The sequence below is a fragment of the Festucalex cinctus genome, chromosome 12 (genome assembly GCF_051991245.1).
Source record: "Festucalex cinctus isolate MCC-2025b chromosome 12, RoL_Fcin_1.0, whole genome shotgun sequence".
In the NCBI taxonomy this organism is placed as follows: Eukaryota; Metazoa; Chordata; class Actinopteri; order Syngnathiformes; family Syngnathidae; genus Festucalex; species Festucalex cinctus.
This window is the reverse complement of record NC_135422.1, coordinates 27,032,341-27,056,139: the sequence shown is the minus strand read 5'-3', so window position 1 is coordinate 27,056,139 and position 23,799 is coordinate 27,032,341. Positions and strand designations below refer to the sequence as shown.

The following is a 23,799-nucleotide window of genomic DNA, read 5'->3' as shown; positions in this document are numbered from 1 at the left end:
GAGTGACAACATACAAATGGAGACAGTTAGCAGAAGCCGGTGCCGTACATCTCAGTATTTCCCATGGCTATCGAGTCCTCTCGGTGCACTCGGCGTTGGTACTGCGCGCGAGCCAAAAAGAATAACTCCCGTGACGATCCAATGCATGGATTCAAACCACACAGGTATGTCCCACAGCCAACACACCAGCTAAGCTAAAAGCACACTGCAAGTATCTCATTTCTCAGTTTGTGGCTCCCTGTCAATGTCTACAACTAGCATGAGCAGCAGATAGGAGAACTGAGACGTGCCCGCGATTACGACAGCCCAAAAAACAAAATATAAACAGTAGTGATTCTGTGGTCATCATCGTGTCTCAGATTAAAAAAACAAAAAAAGATGTCATACATTAACCAAAAATGAAAGTGATGACAAAAGAAAAAACAATTGTTAAATACAAAAATTGTTGATTAAAAAGGGAAATGAACTTTTGGAAATATTTTTGCATATATTAAGTGGTTAAAATGTGTTTGATAGATTTATTGTTCCATAAGGTGGCTTTATATTTCTTTTGGCTGGACGGTAGGTTTATTTCATGTCTTAAATTTATGTTTCTGAAATACTTCACAATGTGCAAATATTCTGTTTAATTGTGTTGGTGTCTGTCTAAAGGTTAAATATTTATATTTAACATTAAATTATCAACCTTTTGTTTTCCTGATCCTTATTTTGAAGAGAAAAAACAAACAAACCAAAAAACAATTATAACTGTCAATAACTACTAATAAATATTTAAACTGATACATGTGTACACACTGGAATAGCGGAACAAACAAACAATAGAGGAATTTAGGGGATTTTCATTTTCAACCTGGATAGATTTTTATTTTTTGTTTTATAAAAAGTATTTACGTTACAAGAAGTCAAGAGAGACTGCCTATTTTGTTTTTCATAAAAAAAAACCTTTATTTTCATGTTAAAAATGCACTTTCAATAAAGTTTGGAACTCCGTTTCTACTGCATTATTTTTATGTTGAGATGGTGTTATCGGCAGCTGCTGAAAGTAACTAAAAAAGTAACTTTTAATCTAACTTAGTTACTTTTAAAATCAAGTAATCAGTAACGCAATTTAGTTACTTTTAAAACCAAGTAATCAGTAAAGTAACTAAGTTACTTTTTCAAGGTAACTGTGGCAACACTGCTAAATACACACAGGCTAATTGACAATGACTAGACACAGCTGGGCAAGACACAAGTGGCAAGGGAAGCTGATTGGTGGATACACTCGGAAGGGAAGACACACTCAGGTGGACGTGGTTCGACATAACGGGACAAGGGAAGAGACAAGGAACACATGACAAACAACCAAAAACACCAAAAGAAAACAAAATCCCACCCCCACAAAACCAAAACATGACAGCTTTTTAAAAACAAAAACTGGTGTTTTTTTAAATACTGCGCACAAGTAATACACATTTAAATAATAATAATAATACTGAAACTAACAAACTAAACTAAAACTAAGCATTTAAAAAAAAAAACTAAACTAATAAAAACTAACAGAACCACCCTGAAAACTAATAAAAACTAAAATGAAAAATTCCAAAGCTATAATAACCCGACTGTCATATTACAAATAAATTGGTTTATATAACTTCCAACTTCAATATATTCCGCCAATTCACGCCATGAGCTCTCCCAGCTTTTCAGTTCCAAAATTCACCTTACCCACAATTCTCGATTGTCGCCGATTTTTCACACATTCTACATTTTCCATTTACTTCCACAGTATTCATCCGATTTACTTCATTCCAAAATCAATATATTCCAACAATTCACACTGTGAGCTCTTCCAGCTTTTCAGTTCCGAAATTCACACCTTACCCACAATTCCCGATTTCGTTGCCGATTTTTCCCACATTCTATATTTTCCATTTACTTCCACGTTATTCATCCGATTTACTCCATTCCAACTTCAATATATTCCAGCAATTCACACTATGAGCTCTTCCAGCTTTTCAGTTCCAAAATTCACCTTACCCACAATTCTCGATTTGTCGCCGATTGTTCACACATTCTACATTTTCCATTTACTTCCACAGTATTCATCCGATTTACTTTATTCCAAAATCAATATATTCCAACAATTCACACTGTGAGCTCTTCCAGCTTTTCAGTTCCAAAATTCACCTTACCCACAATTCTCGATTGTCGCCGATTGTCCACACATTCTACATTTTCCATTTACTTCCACATTATTCATCCGATTTACTTCATTCCAACTTCAATATATTCCAGCAATTCACACTATGAACTTCAGTTCCAAAATTCACCTTACTCACAATTCCCGATTTCGTTGCCGATTTTTCCCACATTCCACATTTTCCATTTACTTCCACATTATTCATCCGATTCACTTCATTCCAACTTCAATATATTCCACCAATTCATGCCATGAGCTCTTCCAGCTTTTCAGTTCCAAAATTCACACCTCACCCATAATTCCCGATTTTGTAGCCGATTTTTCCCACATTCTACATTTTCCATTTTATTCCACATTATTCATCACTTCATTCCAACTTCAATATATTCCAGCAATTCATGCCATGAGCCATTCCAAATTATTCCATAGTTTTTCATTCAGCTTTCCAGCCTTCTCACGCCATTTCCCCAGAAATTTCATTTTCTAGTTGTATGTGATTTTGAATTAGTGCATCTAATACAATGCTGTCTTATATTTTACAGATGCATACACAGATGAAGACTTGATGCTTTACTGGAAAAGTGGTGATGAGTCCCTAAGTACTGATGATCGTATTTCGTTATCACAGTTTCTTATCCAGAAATTCCACACTACATCTCGTTTGGCCTTTTATAGCAGCACAGGTACGTAGCTCGAGAATTTTGTAATCCAACAAAAAGTCAAAATTAGTCTTGTTTTCCGTAACTCAAATACAGAATGTAACAGATTGGTTCTAACATGACTTGCATCATTCAGGCGTCACCAACCTTTTTGAAGCTGAGGGCTATTTAAGGAACTGATTAATGCGAAGAGATACCAGTTTCATACACGCCTGCAATAATATATTGGCTCAACTAACCTTTATTAATGTTACTATTGCGGTAATATAAGAGTCAATGATATATTGTGATTTGGCACTATAATTAGGGAACAAATATTAATGCTCCTCACTTAAATGCTTTTCACTTTTTGTAGAATTGTCTGCTCACACTTCCTCGGAAATCACAATCTCCCATGCACAGTGCACACCCGTTGCCAGTCGCCATGGGTGGGCAATAGGGGTTTGTGCCCGCCGACCAAGATGATTGTGCATGCCCCCCCTCCCCCCCATTTGAGGCATGAATTTTTAAAAGTTAACTTTTTGAATATATGATTTTTCATAGCAGTTAATTTTGTGTTTTAAAATTCCTGATGGGACTTATGGCTCTTTGATGGGAGCCATTCAACCAGGAACTGTTCACTTAAAAGAGCCGTTCAGAAGACTGGCTCTTTTATACTTTTTAGCATTATTTTGAATCATCAATGTTTTACTCATAAATCAACACTGATATTAGTGGTACATTCATGTCATAGTTAGTGTATACAGTATACTTTAAAGGAACACAAGACTTGTGAAAAACTAACCAGCTATTCTGTGAAATGGCTAATTTAAAAAAAATTACCAATTTATGTTGAGCAATTGTGATTTTATAGCACTTTTTATACACATTGAATTACATGAATGACAACAAAGAGACACACGAGGAATTATCGTGTCCCACGGCGGACATCAAAGGTGGAATTACGCCAACAAAGAAGCACTTTTTCAAAAGCAGTACAGCCACGGGAGGACACGCCAAAGATTTGTTTCCAACCGAAATCCGGATAAAACGAGCCAAAGTGAGTCGAAGTGGACGGTAAACATCCAGGTGACTTGTACTCTGCTAAGTTAAGCTACATGTCGTGTGCTAAGCACGCTTTAGCCCACATTAGGAGTGGCCCACCTCCACTGCCCCACCCCCACACGGAATGACATGAAACCGGACGTGTTGAAGACTTTACAGAATTGGCACAGTATTTGGGATCAACGAAGTCTTTTTCTTGCCCATTATGTCAGCAAATTGAAATGAGTGAAGACGGCCTCCAGTTACGCACGGGATACGTCATCACGATCACGTGACCAGGATAATGGCCTTCCCCACGGTGCAATTGAATTCTGATACTTAATCGGTTTAAATATTTATGTTTTCATGACGTGGGTGTAATAAATGTCATAGTAGGTTGTTCATTCTGCATCTTGGGAATTCTGTTAAACATTGCTACATTTTGACATATGGAATTGAAAAAAACAAACAAACATTCAACTAGAGCTGCGAGCAGCTATAAAGGGCCCTCACAACCCGGGCCACGTTGGGCTACTTGCACCAAAGTAGACGGTAAACATCCGGGTGACTTGTACTTTGCTAGGCTAAGTTACATGTCGTGTACTAAGCACACTTTAGCCCACATTAGGAGCGGCCACCCCCCACCGGCCCACCCCCACATGGAATGACATGAAACCGGACGTAGCGATAATTGAGTCGTCGTTTTGATGAATTAATCATTTGGACAGTACTGAGGGGAGTTGTAATTCCCTCAGCAACCTCTAGGGGCACCACGCTGATTTTGCTTGGTTTTAGAAGCAAAATAAATGATAAAATTAATTTTATCAGGTATTCATAATCTGAAGTCGCTACTACGTTTAATTGCCGAGTTCATTGCTTTAGTAAAATAATTAATAATCCACTCAAAAACATAATGATTCAAACAAAGATGGAATTTCTAGCCAACAAATTTATTTGGTAATCACACATATAGTATCACCTACTCAAAAACATAATGATTCAAACAAAGATGGAATTTCTAGCCAACAAATTTATTTGGTAATCACACATATAGTATCACCCAGCCTAACCTATTAAAAACATAAATAAAATGCAAATAAAATATGAAAAAACATGCAACCTAACGAACTAAGCTAAGAAGTAATGAAAAAGAAAAATGGGAAAAGAATGGAAGCATTTGACTTGTCAAACCTTTGTATTTGATGTTAAAAGTTGCGCCAGTGGTTGGTTGGATTGGCAATACAATGCAACTTACTTTGGGCTGGTTCGGGCACACGAAGGAAGCGAAACTCAATGGTGTCCTCACTTTTCGAGAAAAAACTGTAATCCAGTTGGAGGCAGGTGAGTGCGCGGCTGGAGCAGTCTCAGCAGGTCCACAAATGGCACGATGAGCGCACGGCAGGAGAGCGGCGTGCCGAAGCAGTTCATCGAGTGGTGACGGGTTCCGTGCCCAAGTTGGCAAGGCACATCGCGGAATATATTACACTTATATTTACACATCTGAACAAATCTCATAAGTGTTTCCTTTACTATGACACAATAATTATTCAAATTGACCTTGTTGATACAGAGATATCCTCTTTTAGGCTTAAAGGTTAAATCTGAATATTTTGCCAGGTATACATACACTGCATCAAACATTAACAATAAAGATTTGGGGAATTACAACTTAGTGTGTGATAATGGTAATGTTTAATAGGGTGTCACTTGGTGTATTGTAAACTGCTGTTTGTACAGAAATTGGTGTTTCAAAAACACACCATTGAATACAATAACTAGTTCTCCGGAGTCAAGTGAGCTTTTTTATTTGGAAAAACATGCGATATGCGATATACTATACTTGTTGAACATAGCGATATTGATATTTTTGTAATATTTAACATGTACCTAAAGAAATTTTTATTCATTCATTTTTATTACTTAATGAAAGAAAAACATTTTTCATGTGGCAAAATAAGCAACCTTAATGTAATCTTAGTTAATTAATTGTAATTATCTTTTGATAATTTTCAACTATTGAATGGCGATGCACATTTTAGTTAGCATCTGACTGGTCAAATTCATTAAAAAAAGCATAAAATTCTATATAAAACTTATTGCATGCCTTTGCAAAATGCATATTGCAAGGGCCAATATCGCGATATCGATATTTTTTCGATATATTGTGCAGCCCTAGTAGAAATATTTTTTTGCTAGGCAAAATGCTTTCTGTTTTGGGGAGAAGTGATAGAATGTTGTTTTTCTAAAAATATGAGATGCAATTGAAAAGGCAAAAATGAAATAATTTGAACCATGTAGCAACCTAGTAGAACTCCTCACTGAGGGATATGTTTCTGTGTTGTTTAATAAAACATGTACACACAAGTGAGCTGTTGTCATAATGTGTTTTCAGGCTGGTACAATCGCCTCTACATCAACTTCACGCTGAGACGCCACATCTTCTTCTTTTTGCTGCAGACATATTTTCCTGCCACGCTAATGGTCATGCTATCCTGGGTGTCCTTTTGGATTGACCGCCGGGCTGTGCCAGCCAGAGTTTCCCTCGGTAAAAATAACATCCTTTAAAGTCTGGATCATCAATAGTTATCCGTTAACAATAGTTTGCCAGCCTGCTGGTCACTGGTTTGTGGGTAGCTTGCCTTTTTAACTTCAATTTAACAGTTACTCAAGGGAATGCATCGTACCCGTTTTGGATCATATTGCACTGCTGGATTTGTTCATTTTAAATAACATTTAAAAAGAACCGTATGAGCTATCAACATCATCAGGGTGGGTTGTTACCATGGAGGAGCGCTAAGAGCTAGCAGGCTAGCCCTACATCTGCAGTTTGTAAGTAAATAATTAATTCCCATCTCAAATCACAACTTTACTATTTAAATGCCATATTACCAAGATCATCGTTTCAATTTGTCACCAGGAATAAAACAAATTCTAACTTTTTTTTTTCTTCACAATTGAAAATTATTCAGCCACATCACGGTGTGTGTTCGGGAAGGGGGGTGATGGTGAAGCGAACTTCCGACCTTTCACAAATTATAACAAATGCTATAGTCACTTTCCCTCGCCAGATAAGGTTATCTGTCTATATATTAGTGGTGGGGGAAAAAAATCGATACTGCAATATACTGTGGTGCTCGCAGTTGCAATAAATAATGGATTCACGGCTAGGGATGTAACGATAACGGCAATATCGTGATATCGCGATATTAAAACTGCCACAATATATCGTCGTCATCATGTCACGATATTAAAAGCAGCACATCTGTTAAGAAAAAACGTCAGTTGATTTCCATTTGTGCAGTTCTAGCACCCTCTGGTGGCTAGTTTTTTTTAGTGCAATTTAATTTTCACAAGGCATGTTTTGGCCCGTTCGAGTCCAGGCTCCGGCCTTCCTGGGTGGAGTTTGCATGTTCTCCCCGTGCCCGCGTGGGTCTTCTCCGGGTACTCCGGTCTCCTCCCACATTCCAAAGACATGCACGGCAGGTGAATTGGGCGCTCCGAATTGTCCGTAGGTGTGTGTGTGAGCGTGGATGGTTGTTCGTCTCTGTGTGCCCTGCGATTGACTGGCAACCAGTTCAGGGTGTCCCCCTCCTACTGTCCAGAGCCAGCTGAGATAGGCGCCAGCACCCCCCGTGACCCTTGTGAGGAATAAGCGGTCAAGAAAATGGAAAGATGGATGGATGGATGTTTTGGCCCTTATATGTATATAAACCGAGTGGGGATGTGGGGATCTCAATGTGGGCTTGCATTGGCAAGTAAGTGCCTCACTATTAAGTTTTATTAGCAATTGTAGGTTGTTTATAAGCATTGCTGTAATGTACAAAAGCACAATATTTGTCTTTTTTTCTTATATTTTTTTTCTTTTTACAATATTGCGACCTTTTTTTGTATCACCAACCTCCCCACAATATCGTGCTAATTATCGTATAGTGACCTTCATATCGTGATAATATCGTATCGTGATGTTTGGATATCGTTACATCCCTGTTCACGGCAGATATCAATATTTTATGACAACACATCAACGCAACGTAAATGATGGATTAACCCTGTTGTCACTAGTGGTGCAACGGATCATCATTGTTCCGTGATCCATATGGACTAGGCCCCATGGTTTGGATTGCTCAAAATACACAGATTGTTTGGTGGGAAAAAAATTTAAAAAATAGATTAAAAAAAATTCACGTGAAAGCAACATGATCAGTCCACATTCACGAGCAGTGCCTCCCTTGACACCGTTATTCAGACATGTCAAGGAAGCTGGAAACATACTCAACATAACACGCCGCCTACGCTCGGGCTAACTTCAAAATAAAGCTTAGCCTACCAAATAATACATTGATGCCAATGAAAATAGCCTTAATGGGACTCTCTGACTCCGACATTTGTCTCCAGTGCTCACAAAACACTGCCGATACTTATCTTCATGCTTTATGGTCATGTACTCCAGTGCTGCATTTCTGGACTAAAATCTTGGAAAAGCTCGCTGATATATTAAACTGTAGGCTTCCTTTATCTCCAAGATTGTGTTTACTAGGTGACTTAACAATAACTGAGCTACCATGTAAACAATCTCAATCTATATTTATAGCCCTTACTATTGCTAAAAAAATAATCCTTGTCAATTGGCAAAATAAACAATCTCTAAATATCGACCACTGGTTAAACTTACTAATAAATTATATCTCAATGGAAAAAATCTCTGCCTTAAATAAAAATCAAGCATCAAGATTTAAACAAATATGGTCTATGTACATAGAATATTTTAATCTTAATTTGGCAACTTAATCCTGCCTAGATTCTGCCTGTTAACGAGAGCCACCACTTCGTTACAACTTCTGTTTTCGCTGCTTCTGTATTTGGTATTTTGTATCTGATTGTTTTTATTTTTATATAGTCAGGAACCTAGTTGCTGCTAGTGGGCTCGAGCATACCACACTATACGACACTATACTCACTAAATCCTTAAGATTTATTTCTAGTGGGCACTAAGCATCAACACTTGGTGTTACTGCATGCTAATTAGTCAATTTTCTTGACGCCGTCCCCCGTGGTCGGGCAGGGGTTGGCGCTGAACACCCGCACCCCTCCCCCCCACCCGTTGTCTGCTCGGTAGCGGTTGCGTCTTGGCCGCTCCCGGGGCCCCCTGTGGGGTGCGGTGTTGGGGTGCTTTCCCTGGTGCCCGGGGCGGTGCCGTCCTGGCGCGGTCCGCTGCTCCGTGCCCGGCGGCGCGGTTCGGGGCGGGTGGACCTCTGGTGTGCCCCGTGGTTCCCTCTCCCCTCCCCCCGCCCATCCTCCTCTGCCTCCCGGTCCCTTTTCCCTTGTCGCCCTCCCTCCTCCCCCCTCCTGCCCTGCAGCCGCCCTTTCGCCTTCTTGTCGTCTCCTCCCCGCTTCCCCCTCCCCCTCCCTCTCCCTGGGCCTGGGGCTCCCTCCCCGGCCCGGCCGTCGGGCTCCGGGGGCCGGGTGGGGGTTTGAGGCCTGCCCCACTCCGGTAGAACTCCTGGTGCCCCGGGCGAGCTCCGGTGGCCGGTGGGCTGTCCAGTAGCCCTGCTGCGCTGGCTGTCCGCCTATCGTGGTGCCAGATGGGTGGGGTGGGGGGCTGCTGGGGGGCGGGCGTGCCACCTACACCCGCCGGGTTGGGTGAGGCCCCGCTGGTCGCTCCTCTTACTCACTTCACGAGTTTTGCACTATACACTTTGTAAATATACACATAGGGCACACAACACATTTCTTGGTGGGGTGGGGAAGGGTGGAAACACCGTCTTCACCCTTCAACTCCCCTCCAATTTTAATGCACTTCATGTCCAAGGGGAGGGGTGAGTTGGGGCGGGGAGCCATCAGGGGGGATGGACTGCAGTGCCTGGCAGCGCTGTGGTCCCCCCATCTGTGTCCCTGCCCCACCACTTTGTCCCTCCATTTCCTTTTTTAATGCACCACACATATACATATTCATTCTTTTGGGGGGATGCGGGTGTATCGGAGTAGGGGAAATTTTTTCCCTCTGCTCCGACTCACCTGCTCCCAATTTTAATGCACCACACGCACACACTTGTATATACACTGGGTGGGGCCACATTCACGGTGTAAGGGTAGAGCTCGCCAGTCGGCGAGCTGGCGGACTCAGTAACAGGGTTAGGTGTCACTAGTACGCTGGCGTGACGACCGGGGCCTCTTCCCACCGGGCTCGGTGTTCTGGTGTTCCGCCTCTCCCCCGGTGCTTCCTCCTCTGCTTCCCCCCTCCCGCCGCTGCGCTCCTTTCGCACGGCTGGAGGTAGGGTGGGCACGTCTTCCCTCTCTGCGCTGCTGCCCGGTGCCGGTTTCCGGGGGTGGGGTGGGGTGGGGGGTCTCGCGGGGGGCGGGGTTCGCGGGGGGGTTGGCGGTCGTCGGGGGGGGGGGGGGGGGGCTTGTTTTGGGGGGGTGGTGGAGGTATGGGTGGGTGGGGGGTTGGGTGTTGGGGGTCGGGGTGTGTTCGGGGGTTTGGGGGCCGGGGGTGGCGGGGCCTGGGTCGTGGTGGGTGGCGGTTTGGGTGGGGTGCGGGGGGGTCATGGGGGGATGGGGGCTGGGGACCGGTGGGGCGCTGTGGGGGCCTGCCGGGCCTCGTTCTGCGGCCTTGGGCTCGGGGGTGTGGGCCGGGGCTGGGGCGGGGGTGTTCCGGGCGTCTGGGTCGGCTCGCCGACCGGTGTCCGCTCGGGTGGCTTGGGGGTGGCCTTGGTGCTGCCGCGGCCTGGGCATTCCGGGGGGGGGGGGGGGGGGGGCGTCGCTCGCTTTGCTGGACCGCGGTTGACGGCTTCTTTCTTTGGTGGTGGTCCTTTTGCATGCCAGATCCATCGCGCCAGCATCTACTGAAACTCAAACAGAAGTTGCCTCTCCCTCCCACAGCCCCTTGAATCAGTGGGTGCTGGTGTCTGTGGATCTCACTTTGCTTTATCTATCCTTCCCTCCTTCCTCTCTTTAGTTTTTCCTCTGGTCACTTGAGATCTCAATTTATTGGAAGTTTGAGGTTTCTGGGGTTGGCATAAGACTCTGGTTTTGTAACCACGCAGGAGGGGTTTGGTTGGTGCTGGATTTCACTTTGATGGATTGGATGTACTGGCTTCTATGGATCTCACTCTACCTCATCGATCCTTCCCTCCTTCCTCTCTTTAGTTTTTCCTCTGGTCTCTTGAGATCTCGCTAATTTGCTGGAATTTAGAGGCTTCCGGGGTTGGCGTAAGACTTTGATTTTGTAACCATGGGGAAGGCAGGAAGTGTTTGGTCGGTGCTGGATTTCACTTTGATTTAGCTTTCTTTTCTCTTTATTTTTTCTGACCTTTTCTCTGGTCTCCTGACCATTTGAACCTCACGACTCTGGCAAGATTCTGAAGTACCTGGTTAAGGCGAAGGGTAATGGGATATTTATAAGGTTTTAGGTGAATTAATGAGTATAAATTTATACGTATTTGCACGCACACGCACGCGCACGCACGCACGCACGCACGCAAACGCACGCACACATACTCACACACAAAAAAAAAAAAAAAAAAAAAAAAAAAGAGCAATGATGATAAGACGTTGAATCGGTAAGACTACCGAATGAACAATTCTGAGCTCTTAGTGGGCCTTTAGGTCAGCCTGTGTGGCGGCGTGACTGCTAGCTTGACTTCCCTTTGACGTTTCGGCTTACATTATCGAAGTTTTTATTGACATTACATATTTTCTACCAACATTATCATAATGCCCTCCCTAAAGTATATTTAATTGCTAATTTAGGACACTGAGAATCTGTTTGTTAATAAACGCTAACAATGTATTATATGGCACAAGTCTTTGACATTAGTGGCTATCAGCTAGCTGTTACCATCAGCAATGAGTTGCTGCCTGGCCCTGATCTGTAGATATTACTGGATAGCTGATGCAAGCCATTGAAGCCACAGGGCAGCCATCTTGCGCCTCCCATCTCACGAGAAGACTACTGTATAAACTAGGGATGTCACAATAAGGGCAATATCTTAATATTGTGATATTAAAACTGCCACAATGCCACAATATCGTCGTCGTCATGTTCACAATATTTAAACGGAATACATCTGTTAAAAAAAAAGTCAGGTTGATTTCCATTTGTGCAGTTCTAGCACCCTCTAGTGGCTAGTTTATTAGTGCAATTTAATTTTCATTCGGGATGTTTTGGCCTCCTATGTTTAAAATCTATGCTAATTGTCAGATGAAGGGGAACCTAATTTGCTTGTGAAGCGATCAATGTGTGCTTGCATTAGCAAGCAAGTGCTTCAATATTGTTATTAGAGATTATAGGTGGTTTATATGCATTGTTGTTATGTACAAAAGCACAATATTGTGCTTTTTTTTAGCATGAGCTCTCTTTTTTTTTTTTTTTTTTTTTTTTTTTTTTTTTTTTACAAAATTGTGATCTTTTTAAATATCGCCACAACAATGTTCCCTCTAATTTTCCATGTGACTGTGCATTCACGCAAACTTCTTGAGCAATCCATGGATTACAGTGAGCGACATTCACGGACTTATATACAGACTCACAATGCCACTTATCACTATAGCGAGAAGTGAAGCCACCGACACCCATCTTACGTTGCCACCCACTAACTTGAAATTATTAGTTTTCCCGCAGCGTTTTCATGTTAATTTACTATCTCCACAATGAAATGTCGGCGTGTGTGGCGTATGGTTGTACCAATAAGACTGCAAGAAGCGCTCCATGCACATTTCATTGTTATGAAATTAACGTATATATATAAATTTTCTCTTATAAGCTATATCTGTGAGGGCTATTCAAAGACTTGTCTGCATCATGTTGTCAGAACCATGAACAATTAAATGAACACGAAGGCCATCAGGATAAAATTAGCTGTGAAATGTAAACCCAACTGAGTCCATTTTATATACAGTAAGCTCTTGACAACATCAGACATGCACATGACAGCCAAACCAGTATTACACCTGTCCAAAACCTGAGATCATAAATTACATGATGTATGTATGTTACAAAAAAAAATTCAAACCACTTGTACATCATGTGTCAGACGATTAGATTCAGCCCTAGTTTGTTACTTGTTTTTTTAATCACAGGTTATTTTAGGCAGAATAAAGTCTTAAAACAATTTTTATAAATATGGGCCGACATCGTCCACTCAAAAATAATGGAAAACGTAATTTATTCAAACGTGAACATTTCTGAAATGTGTGAAGAGCCTTATTGAATAGGCTCGTAAACTATGCCCATATTTGGACTTCGTGAATGGCGCGGTTACATGTTGCTGCAGTCTCTTCAGTGCTGAGTGTTTGTATCATGTATACATGCTTGAAACGAAAGTTACGAATGTAACTACGAGTCCCGAACGACCGCCAGGTGGCGTTGCTATAACCAGCACGGAATTCCCCTTGTTGCGACAGCGTCATCAAGTAAGAATAACAAAATATGCCTGTCAATGTGTCCGGCCGACGTAATCCCGTGTATAAAAGGGAACGTCGCCAGAACACATACTCTAGAACCTTTCTCGCGCAAACCAGCACGAGGGTTCTGAGTGACAAGCAATGCTGGCGGTCGTTCGGGACTCATAGAACCGTAGTTACATTCGTAACTTTCGTTCTATTTCGTCCTTCCTGACCGCCAGGTGGCGGTGCTGTAACCAGCACGGAACGCCGAATACCAGCGATGTCACGAAGACCCTGCAAAGACTACTCCCTAACGGGGCCTCCGCAGGACCCCGAACCACGTCCCGTGGATGAGGACAGGTGACATCCAAGCTGCAGAACCTTGAGAACGTGCAGGGCGTCGACCAAGAGGCAGCCGCACAGATGTCCTCCAAGGGCACGCCCCTCAGAGCAGCCGAACGACGCAGACACACCCCTGGTGGAGTGACTGTGCACCATCATCAGAAGGGACCGACCAGAGACTCTGTACAGTTGTCAAATCACATCTCCGATCCATTGAGAGAGGCATTGCTTGAGTGTAGAAGAGGCACGCCTCCTATGTACGACCGACCGCCGGCCAAACCGCCGGCAGTGCAGCAACAGGTCCCGACCCTCATCAGTCCAACACCCACACGAAGGCGGAGACGCCGTGAATCGGGCTGCCAACCCACCGAATCTGTCAACCGGGCAGAGAGCGCGGGTCGGAGGGGCAGAGACTGCGGTGGAGGGTGAACCTCAACTGGGCTTGCCAACAAAGGGCCACGAACAGCACTCCAGACGGACCCCCAGAAAGGTCAGACGAATGAGGGGGAGAGGCCGCTCCCGCAGAACAAACCAGAGGGGACAGCGAGTGGACTCCACAGAGGCCAAGAGAGTGACAGCCACCCTGCCGCAGCGACTCCACATGTCGCTCACCACAATATTCCCGCTCCGCAACCACAGGGCTGACGACGCACCATCCTGACGAATGATGTGGCGCACGGAGCAACCGTAAAGCCACCAGACACTCGGAGACGCCGACACCAACTCAGCAGCGGGTGGAGACGAACTACCCACCCTTGCAGTGGCCGCAGTGACCACAGGGCCAGGGGGAAAAAAAACAAAACGTCAGGTAACCTAGCGTGCCCCATCGTCGCAGGAGAAGGACAGAAGGCTGCCCACCTCCTGTCGGCCCGGAAGAGGGAGACGAAGTGCAGAACAACATCCTCCCCCACTGTGAGGTCGGCCGAGCATTCAAGGATGTGGCGTCCAACGACATCCCAAGCGACAGTCGCTTTCGCGACACCTGTGAACACTGTGGGAGAGAATGACTTTCCAAAAGCCAGCCCCGCAGCCCCTTGCGCTGAGCCGCAATCAGGACGAGGAAGCAAACGTCCATCCCCTCGATGATAGGGAACCATTCCATCAATCGTATGCAACACCACAGACGTAGGCATCCACGGGATGAAATGGAGAATCCATGGCAGTCAGCAATCGGCGCGCAGCCAGTGAGCATGCGTCGGTATGCTGCTATTTTCGTCCGGGAGAGGAGGCGCGAACCACCCCGTCACCGACAGGATCAGACAGAGACTCCTTAGCAGCCCCCAATCGACGCGCTCCACGGGACAAAATGGAGAATCCATGGCAGTCCTCAATCGACGCGCAGCCAGTGAGTGCGCGCCGGTATGCTGCTATCTCTCGTCTGGGATAAGAGGCGCGAACCGCCCCGCCACCAACGGGATCAAACGGAGACTCCTTAGCAGCCCTCAGTCGACGCACAGTAAGTGAGTGCGCGTCGGTACGCTGCCAACACCTTCTGGGACAGGAGGCGAGAACCGCCCCGTTACCAACGGCATCAAACGGAGTACCCTTAGCAGCTCTCAATCGACGTGCAGTCGGTGAGTGCACGCCGATACGCTGCTAACTTCGTCTGGGATAGGAGGCGAAACCGCCCCGTCACCAACGGCATCAACTGGAGAATCCGTAGCAGACCTCAAGCGACACGAATTCAGTGAGTACGCGTCGATATACTGCTACCTTCATCTGGGATAGGAGGCAAGAACCACCCCGTGACCAGCGGGACCAAACGGAGAAGAAGTTCCTGAGACCACAATGGAGACGGCACCTCGGCGACATCGTCCGCCTGGGAGGGCAACCAGCGGGTTGCATCCGGCACGGCCACCCCTGCTGCGAACGACGTCCCCGCAGAGGCCTGACAAGCGGAAGGGGTTTGATCACCCCAATGAGCTTATTCCACCCTCCCCGTCGCCACCAAGTTGCAAAATTGCAACGAAAAGTGATAATCAGCCCGAACATTCCTTTGACACTCCCAAGGCCAGGGGCCGCAGGAGAAGCAGATCTGCGGTGTGCCCTGCCCCCCCAGGGGGACTGGGGTCCACGAGTTGGTCGGGTCCTGGCTCCACCGGGGATGGTGCGTCCTTCCCAGGAGCAACATCAGCTGCCGTCGAGGGAGGAGGACGGACTTCCGACATCACTGCACGACAGTCAAGACAGCGGTCGGCGCGGCCATCTATGGATCAGAAGGACTGACATAGTGCTGACATCCAGCGGCGTCCCCCATAGCAGCCATCAATCTACGTGCAGGGAGTGTACACCGTCAACTGGCTGCTATCGTTGTATAGGAGAGGAAGCGGCAACCCGCCCCGTCCCCAACGGTAGCAAAGCGACGTCGTGTAGGGAGCAGCAGACTCCGTGCAGGAAAGGAGGCCGCAACCACACCCATCACACACGAAACCACAACGAAGCCCTGCACAGAGAGGGCGGCAGACACCCTGTAGGCGGCCGCCGTAGAGAGTGGCCGACCTCGTGAGGGAGAGGAGGAAGTAACCAGTCTCGTCACCAACTGAACAAAACCAAGCTCCGCCACGGACAGCTACAGAAGTCGCGTTGACTGTCGGCATACTTCGTGCGGGCGAGGAGGCTGCACCTAGTTCCTTCCCCCGCGGAACAAAACGAAGATCCACACATTGAGAACGGTAGACTTCATGTAGAGAGCGGCTGACTCCGTGGGGGAGAAGGGGCGGTCACCAGCGCCGTCACCAATGGTACAAGACAAACAAGTTCCGCGCATGCAAACGAAGAGCCGCGTATGGAGAGTGGTAGACCCCGCGTGGAGAGCGGCCGGCGCTGTGTGGGAGAGGAGGCTGCACCTCGCCTCATCCTCAACGGACCAAACACAGTGCTGCATCTGGAGAGCAGCAGAAGCTGCGTGAGAGCGGCCGACTTCATGTGGGAGAGGGGCCGCCCAGTATGTGAGATGGAGGCGGTCCTAGACTCGCACCCACCCACTTTACAATCCGAACAAAACAAAACCACAAATCAATCAATTAAACATGCACGTGGTCGTTTGTGCCGCCATAAGTTGACAATGGCACTGAAGCTCCGCGCATGGATGAGCGGCAGATCCAATGTGGGAGATGGAGGCGGTCCCTGGCCGCGCCCTTGCCCCCTTACAGGTCGAACAAAATGAGGCCCAAAAGCAATCAAACAAACATGCATGCAAGTGGTCGTTTGTGCCGTCCTAAGCTAGCAGTTGGTATGGCAAACAACATCCCGGCTAGCACACAACATCAAGGCAGCTGATGCCCTTCACTTTGATAGGCCGGGGCAGGAGAAGCAGACTGGTGCCTTGATCGGTCTGCGGGGGGCAGTGAACCAATGCCCCTCCGCCGATGACCGCCCCTGGCAACTCCACCAGCTTAAGGCGCCATGTAACCGGCAACAGCCGCTGCCGGTAAATGAGCGGCCACCGCAGCGGAAATGCGCCACTCCCACTAGGACAGCAGGCCATTTCATCCTCCAAGGCGCCTCTACGGCGGCGGCCTCCATAACACCATGTCAAGTCAATCTGCTGCTATTTTCGTGTCGTTAACGGAATAAAGCGAAACCCTGTGCATTGATAGCGGCGGAGTCCGTTCGGGGGCGAAGCGCATTACACAGCGGCCCTAACGACACGTAAGTAGACGTTTGTGCCGTCATAATCTAGCAGTTGGTATGACCCACGGTACCTGAGCTAGCCAAGCGCATCAAAGCCGAAATAGTGAGACAATCCAAGCTAGGAGAGGATACGAAATCATTTGTACCATCTCCGCCAGCTCGCATGGTGAAATCCTGCAATCGCGGGAGGAGGATATCAATCCGTCTCCCAACTACACACCCATACACAACGGAGGCAACAGCATCGGGTGCGACACAGCAACCTAGGCGGGTGTTGGGACACCATACTAACCCTCAGCTACCGCAAATATAAACAACGGGTTGCTGACACACCACGTAGGCCACAACTCAGGTTGTGCTGGCACAAGCTAGCAGAGTAAACGATAACCAATGCCGCAAGCCGCAAACATCAAGGCGGTCTCTGCTCCCAGCCATCCGCTGAGTAGCGTGGCGCCACAATTTAGAGGAGGAGACGAAAATGCCTTACCTTCCCTGGCAAACTCTTTTCAGCACAGTAAAAGGCAACACGGTATCGATCATTGGTTGCCGTGTCAGCACCTGAGCGAACGTCGAGGCAGCAGTCCTCTTCCGGCAGAAAGGAACCTCCAGTGTTTACAGCGAGCGACGTCCTCCACGGCCGCCTCGACGCGCAGTCAGTGAGTGCGCGTCGAAATGTTGCTTCCTTCGTCTGCGATAGGAGGCGAGACCCGCCCCGCCACCAACGGAATCAAACGCAGCTCCCCGCAACGACGGCGGCAGACACCGTGAGGAGGGAACGACCCCCCGCGATGGAAGAGTCACGTATGTGTTTTATGTGCCAAAATTCTGCGTGGCGGATCGGCTCCGTGAAGCGAGGGCGCCCACACAGCGAATAAGGATTCGCTAAATGGCGTCCCAAACTAGCTGATAAACAGCACCTTAGCTAGCCAAAAACATCAAAGCAGATGGTGCTCCCGACGAGAGTTGTTTCAGCCTGACTTTGACTTTAGGAGGTCCAGACCAGGACCGCGACCAGTCCTGCTAGAGGGAGCTGAGGTGGAGGTGGTGGACAGTTACAAATACCTTGGGCTGTGGCTGGACAATAAACTGGACTGGACAACACACACTAGTCACCTGTACAGGAAGACACAAAGCAGGATGTACTTCCTGAGGAGACTGCTTTCTTTCAACATCTGCAGCAAACCTCTGAAGATGTTTTACCAGTCTGTGGTTGCCAGTGTCCTATTTTACACCGTGGTGTGCTGGGGGGGCAGCATATCCAAGAAGGACTTCCACAGACTGGACAAGCTTATCAGGTGGGCCGGCTCTGTGGTCGGCATGAAGCTAGACTCTCTGGTAACAGTGGCAGAGAAGAGGACTCTGGACAAACTGCTGGATATTATGGACAATACCAGCCACCCTCTGCACACTGTCATCAGCAGTCAAAGGAGCCTGCTCAGTGGAAGTGCCGGACCAATAGACTAAACTCCTTTGTCCACCGTGCCATTGTACATTTTATTATCTGTTCTCATTGCTGCTGTACATGTAGATTTCCCAGAGGGAGCCATCCCAAAGAGATCAATAAAGTCAAGTCTAAGTCTAAGTCTAAACTACACACTCCCACCGCCAGTAAAACAAGCTAGGAGAGGATACTCTCAACCGTATCGTCACCCGCAAGTCATAAACAAAGCAATCCAAACGGCTTTCATTAAAATTTCTTTGAAAATGGCACGACAAACCTTTTAATGTGGGATTTTATTTTTTTTAAAGAGCAATGGGTTTTGGTGAATGTTAAGTTCTGCAAAAATCAGCGTCCTCTTATATTTTTTGTCAATGAGTTCCCCTGATTGTAATTTTTTTGGAAAAGGATATATACACATCATCGTTCGTTTTACTCATTGGACAATGTTGCTTTTATTGTCCATAGAGGCTCTCAAAAATAAATAAAACAAAATAAAAAGTATGTATGTTTGGATAGGTCTGATGCCAGTGAACATTTTGAGTGGTGGAAAGTAAAAGAATATTCATAAATGACTTAGTTATCACACTTACAATGAGTTTACAATTTTTGTAAAAATACCGTGAGGCATTTATTTTTTTTTTTTGCCTCAAGGACTAGGTGGCGCTGTATTTATAACTGAATTTTGTCATAGAGATACCTTCAGGCCTTGACTATAAATATACATTTCAAGTATGGGATTTTTTGGAGCATGTGCCTGGGAGTTATTAAGCATATCCTTCACTCATGATATTGCTTTTAATGTCCATAGAGGCTATCAAAAATCAATAAAACTAAATAACAAAAATATGTATGTTTGGTTAGGTCTGATGCCACTGAACATTTTGAGTGGTGGAAAGTAAAAGAATATTCATAAATGACTTAGTTATCACACTTAGAATGAGTTTACATTTTTTGTAAAAATACCGTAAGTGGGGTATTTTTTTTTCAGGCCTCAAGGACTAGGTGGCGCTGCATATATAGCAGAATGTTGTCATAGAGATACCTTCAGGCCTTGACGATAAACATACATGTCAAGTTTGGGATTTTTTGGAGCATGTATCGGGGAGTTATTAAGCATATCCTTTTTCAGTGCGAAACACAAATTTTGATGCCCCGCCCTCATCATATAGTACTTCCAAAAGTCAAGATATTTTCGTCTGTTGCTGGCTCAGGTCTTGGCATTGTCCAGGTCAAGTCTTAAGTCAGTCGGATAAAACGTGTAGGAGAAGTGGGCAAAAGTATGACCCCTCAAAATGTGCAAAAATCGTCAAAAATGGGACATTCAAAAATTCGTAGCTCACTTCCTGTTCATTTTAGCACATGGGTCCAAGAGACTTTTTTGTAGGTCTTTGGCTCCCTCATACACCTAAAAATTTTCGTAAATCTTGCTTAAACGTACAACCGGGGCTGCTTCGTTAAAAATTTCTAGGGGGCGCTATTGAGTCGTTTTTGTAAAAATAGCACAATCAACAATAAAATATTGTTCATTTTACCAGGCCAGATGTGTGTGCCAAGTTTCATGAGTTTCTGCGCATGTTTAGACCCTCAAAACTGGCGTTGTTTTCTTGGCGAACAGTGCTTAGCCACGCCCACAGCGATTCGCGAAAACTCACAAACTTCGTGTTGTGACATCATGAAGGCCGAAACCCTCTTCTGAGCAAATATGATGTAGGTCCAGTTAACGTGTTTGGAGATAAACGTTGAATAAAAATCGTCAGAAAAAAAATTGCCACTAGGTGGCCATATCAGTAAGATGAAATACAAGTTCGTAGATATCTTCAGGGCTGGACTCTCATCAAATGTGTGAAATTTTGAGAAGATAGGATCATCTCGGTCAAGTTAATGGAGCTTTTATTGTCACGAAAAATCTTCAGACTTTGCGGCACCGTAGCGGCCACGCCCTTTGGCGAAAAGTTACAATATTCGGTGTGGGGCATGATCAAGATCTTAAGGCTTTTCTGACCAATTTTCAACTGGATCCCTTCAACGAGCTCAGCGCAGTAGCTAAAAATGTAAAGTATGACATTTATTGTTACCACTAGGTGGCGCTATATGTATAACTGAATTTTATCATATAGATGTTTTCAGGCCGTGACTATTACGTTGCCTGAGAAGTTTGAGATTTTTTGGAGCTTGAACATGAGAGTTATTAAGCATCTGCTCTTTCTGGACAAATTAAATTTTAAAGGCAATATTTGATGCCCCGCCCCCATCATATAGTGTTACGAAAAGGCAAGACTTTTTGCCCAGTTGTTCTCTCAGGTCTTGAGATGATAAATGCCAAGTTTGAAGTCAATTGGATGAATAATGTTTGCAGAGGGGGAAAAAGCATGACCACAGTGAATGTGCCAAAATAGGCCAAAATTGGACATAAAAAAATTCATAGCTCATTTCCTGTACATTTTAGCTATATGGTCCCAATAGACTTTTTTGTGCGTCTCGGGGTGCTACACGTGCCTGCCAATTTTCGTTGCTCTAGCTCAAATGTGCCGGGCTTGGTTTCTATTTTTCTACGCTAGGGGGCGCTATAGACTAACGTTGTTATGACAATGTCAGAATATCAAATTTTTCGCCGGGCCTGAGGAGTGTGCAAAGTTCGGTGAGTTTTCGTGAATGTTTAGGTACCCAAAATCGCGATCGTTTGCGGAGAATAAAGGAGAAGAAGAAGAAGAAGAATTTTTACAAAAACAATAGGTACCTCGCAGCGGTCGCTGCTCGGGCCCTAATAATAATTCTTAGAAAAACAAGAGGGACCTCGCAGCGGTCGCTGCTCGGGCCCTAATAATAATTCTTAGAAAAACAAGAGGGACCTCGCAGCGGTCGCTGCTCGGGCCCTAATAATAATAATAATAATAATAATTTTTACAAAAACAATAGGGACCTCGCAGCGGTCGCTGCTCGGGCCTTAATAATAATAATAATAATAATAATTTTTACAAAAACAATACGGACATCGCAGCGGTCGCTGCTCAGGCCCTAATAATAATAATAATAATTTTTACAAAAACAATAGGGACCTCGCAGCGGTCGCTGCTCGGGCCCTAATAATAATAATAATAACTAGAGCTGCGAGCAGCTATAAAGGGCCCTCGCAGCCTGGGCCACGTTGGGGTACTTGCACGTTGGGGTACTCGCACATTGGGGTACTGGCACATTAGGAGCAAAATTTCTTTGAACATGGCATGATAAACCTTTACAATTTTTGTAAAAATACCGTAAGTGGGGTATTTTTTTTTTCTGCCTCAAGGGCTAGGTGGCGCTGTATTTATAACTGAATGTTGTCATAGAGATACCTTCAGGCCTTGACGATAAACATACATGTCAAGTTTGGGATTTTTTTGAGCACGCACCGGGGAGTTACCAAGCATATCCTTTTTCATTGCGAAACGTGTTTACAATTTTTTTGCCTCTCAAAAATAAATAAAACTAAATAAAAAATATGTATGCTTGGATAGGTCTGATGCCAGTGAACATTTTGAGTGGTGGAAAGTAAAAGAATATTCATAAATGACTTAGTTATCACACTGAGAATGAGTTTACAATTTTTGTAAAAATACCGTAAGTGGGGTATTTTTTTTTTCATGCCTCAAGGGCTCGGTGGCGCTGCATATATAACTGAATGTTGTCATAGAGATAGCTTCAGGCCTTTACTATAAACATACATGTCAAGTTTGGGAATTTTTGGAGCATGTACTGGGGAGTTATTGAGCATATCCTTTTTCATTGCAAAATACAAATTTTGATGCCCCGCCCTCATCATAGAGTATTTTGAAAAGTCAAGATTTTACCCCCTGTCGTTGGCTCAGGTCTTGACATGGGCCAGGTCAAGTCTGAAGTCAGTCGGATGACATTTTGCCAGGCCAGATGTCGCGGTCGCTGCTCGGGCCCTAATAATAATAATTTTTACAAAAACAACAGGGACCTTGCAGCGGTCGCTGCTCGGGCCCTAATAATTCTTACAAAAACAAGAGGGACCTCGCAGCGGTCGCTGCTCGGGCCACAGATACCAGCACCCACTGATTCAACGGGCTGTGGGAGGGAGTGGCGAATTCTGTTTGAGTTTCAGTAGATGCTGGTGTGATGGAACTGGCATGTATAAGGACCGCCACCAAAGAAAGAAGCCGTCAACCGCGGCCCAGCAAAGCGAGCAACCCCCCCCCCCCCCCCCCCCCCCCCCCGGAATCCCCCAGGCCGCGGCAGCACCAAAGCCACCCCCACGCCACCCGAGCGGACACCGGTCGGCAAGCCGACCCAGACGCCCGGAACACCCCCGCCCCAGCCCCGGCCCACACCCCCGAGCCCAAGGCCGCAGAACGAGGCCCGGCGGGCCCCCACAGCGCCCCACCGGACCACAGCCCCTGCCCCCCCCCCCCCCAACGACCCCCCCGCACCCCACCCAAACCCGCCACCCGCCACGACCCAGGCCCCGCCACCCCCCGGCCCTCAAACCCCCGAACACAACCCGACCCCCAACAACCACCCCCCACCCGCTCATACCTCCATCCCCCCCAAACAAGCCGCCACGCCCCGCAACCACCACCCCCAGCCCCGCCAACCACCCCCACCCCACCCCCGGAAACCGGCACCGGGCAGCAGCGCAGAGAGGGAAGACATGCCCACCCCACCTCCAGCCGTGCGGAAGGAACACAGCTGCGGGAGGGGGGAAGCAGAGGAGGAAGCACCGGGGGAGGGGCGGGACACCAGAACACCAAGCCCAGTGGGAAGAGGCCCCGGTCTAGTGACACCTAACCCTGTTACTGAGTACGCCAGCTCGCCGACTGGCGAGCTCTACCCTTACACCGTGAATGTGGCCCCACCCAGTGTATATACAAGCGTGTGCGTGTGGTGCATTAAAATCGGGAGCAGGTGAGTTGGAGCAGAGGGAAAAACAAATTTTTCCCCTACTCCGATCCACCCGCATCCCAAAAAAAAATGAATATGTATATGTGTGGTGCATTAAAAAAGGAAATGGAGGGACAAAGTGATGGGGCAGGGACACAGATGGGGGGACCACAGCGCTGCCAGGCACTGCAGTCTATCCCCCCTGATGGCTCCCTACCCCAGCTCACCCCTCCCCTTGGACATGAAGTGCATTA

General features: G+C 46.2%; 1 protein-coding gene across 5 annotated transcripts in view; it reads left to right on the top strand.

Moving 5' to 3' along the window:
* gabrr2a (gamma-aminobutyric acid type A receptor subunit rho2a) overlaps window positions 1-23,799 on the top strand; it is a 222,919-nt gene that overhangs the window by 186,745 nt on the left and 12,375 nt on the right. For all 5 annotated transcript variants that reach the window (XM_077538064.1, XM_077538063.1, XM_077538066.1 and 2 more), the window contains 2 exons: window positions 2,725-2,865; window positions 6,257-6,409. In XM_077538064.1, the coding sequence (XP_077394190.1) occupies window positions 2,725-2,865; window positions 6,257-6,409 (294 nt within the window). The remainder of the gene's footprint in view (window positions 1-2,724; window positions 2,866-6,256; window positions 6,410-23,799) is intronic.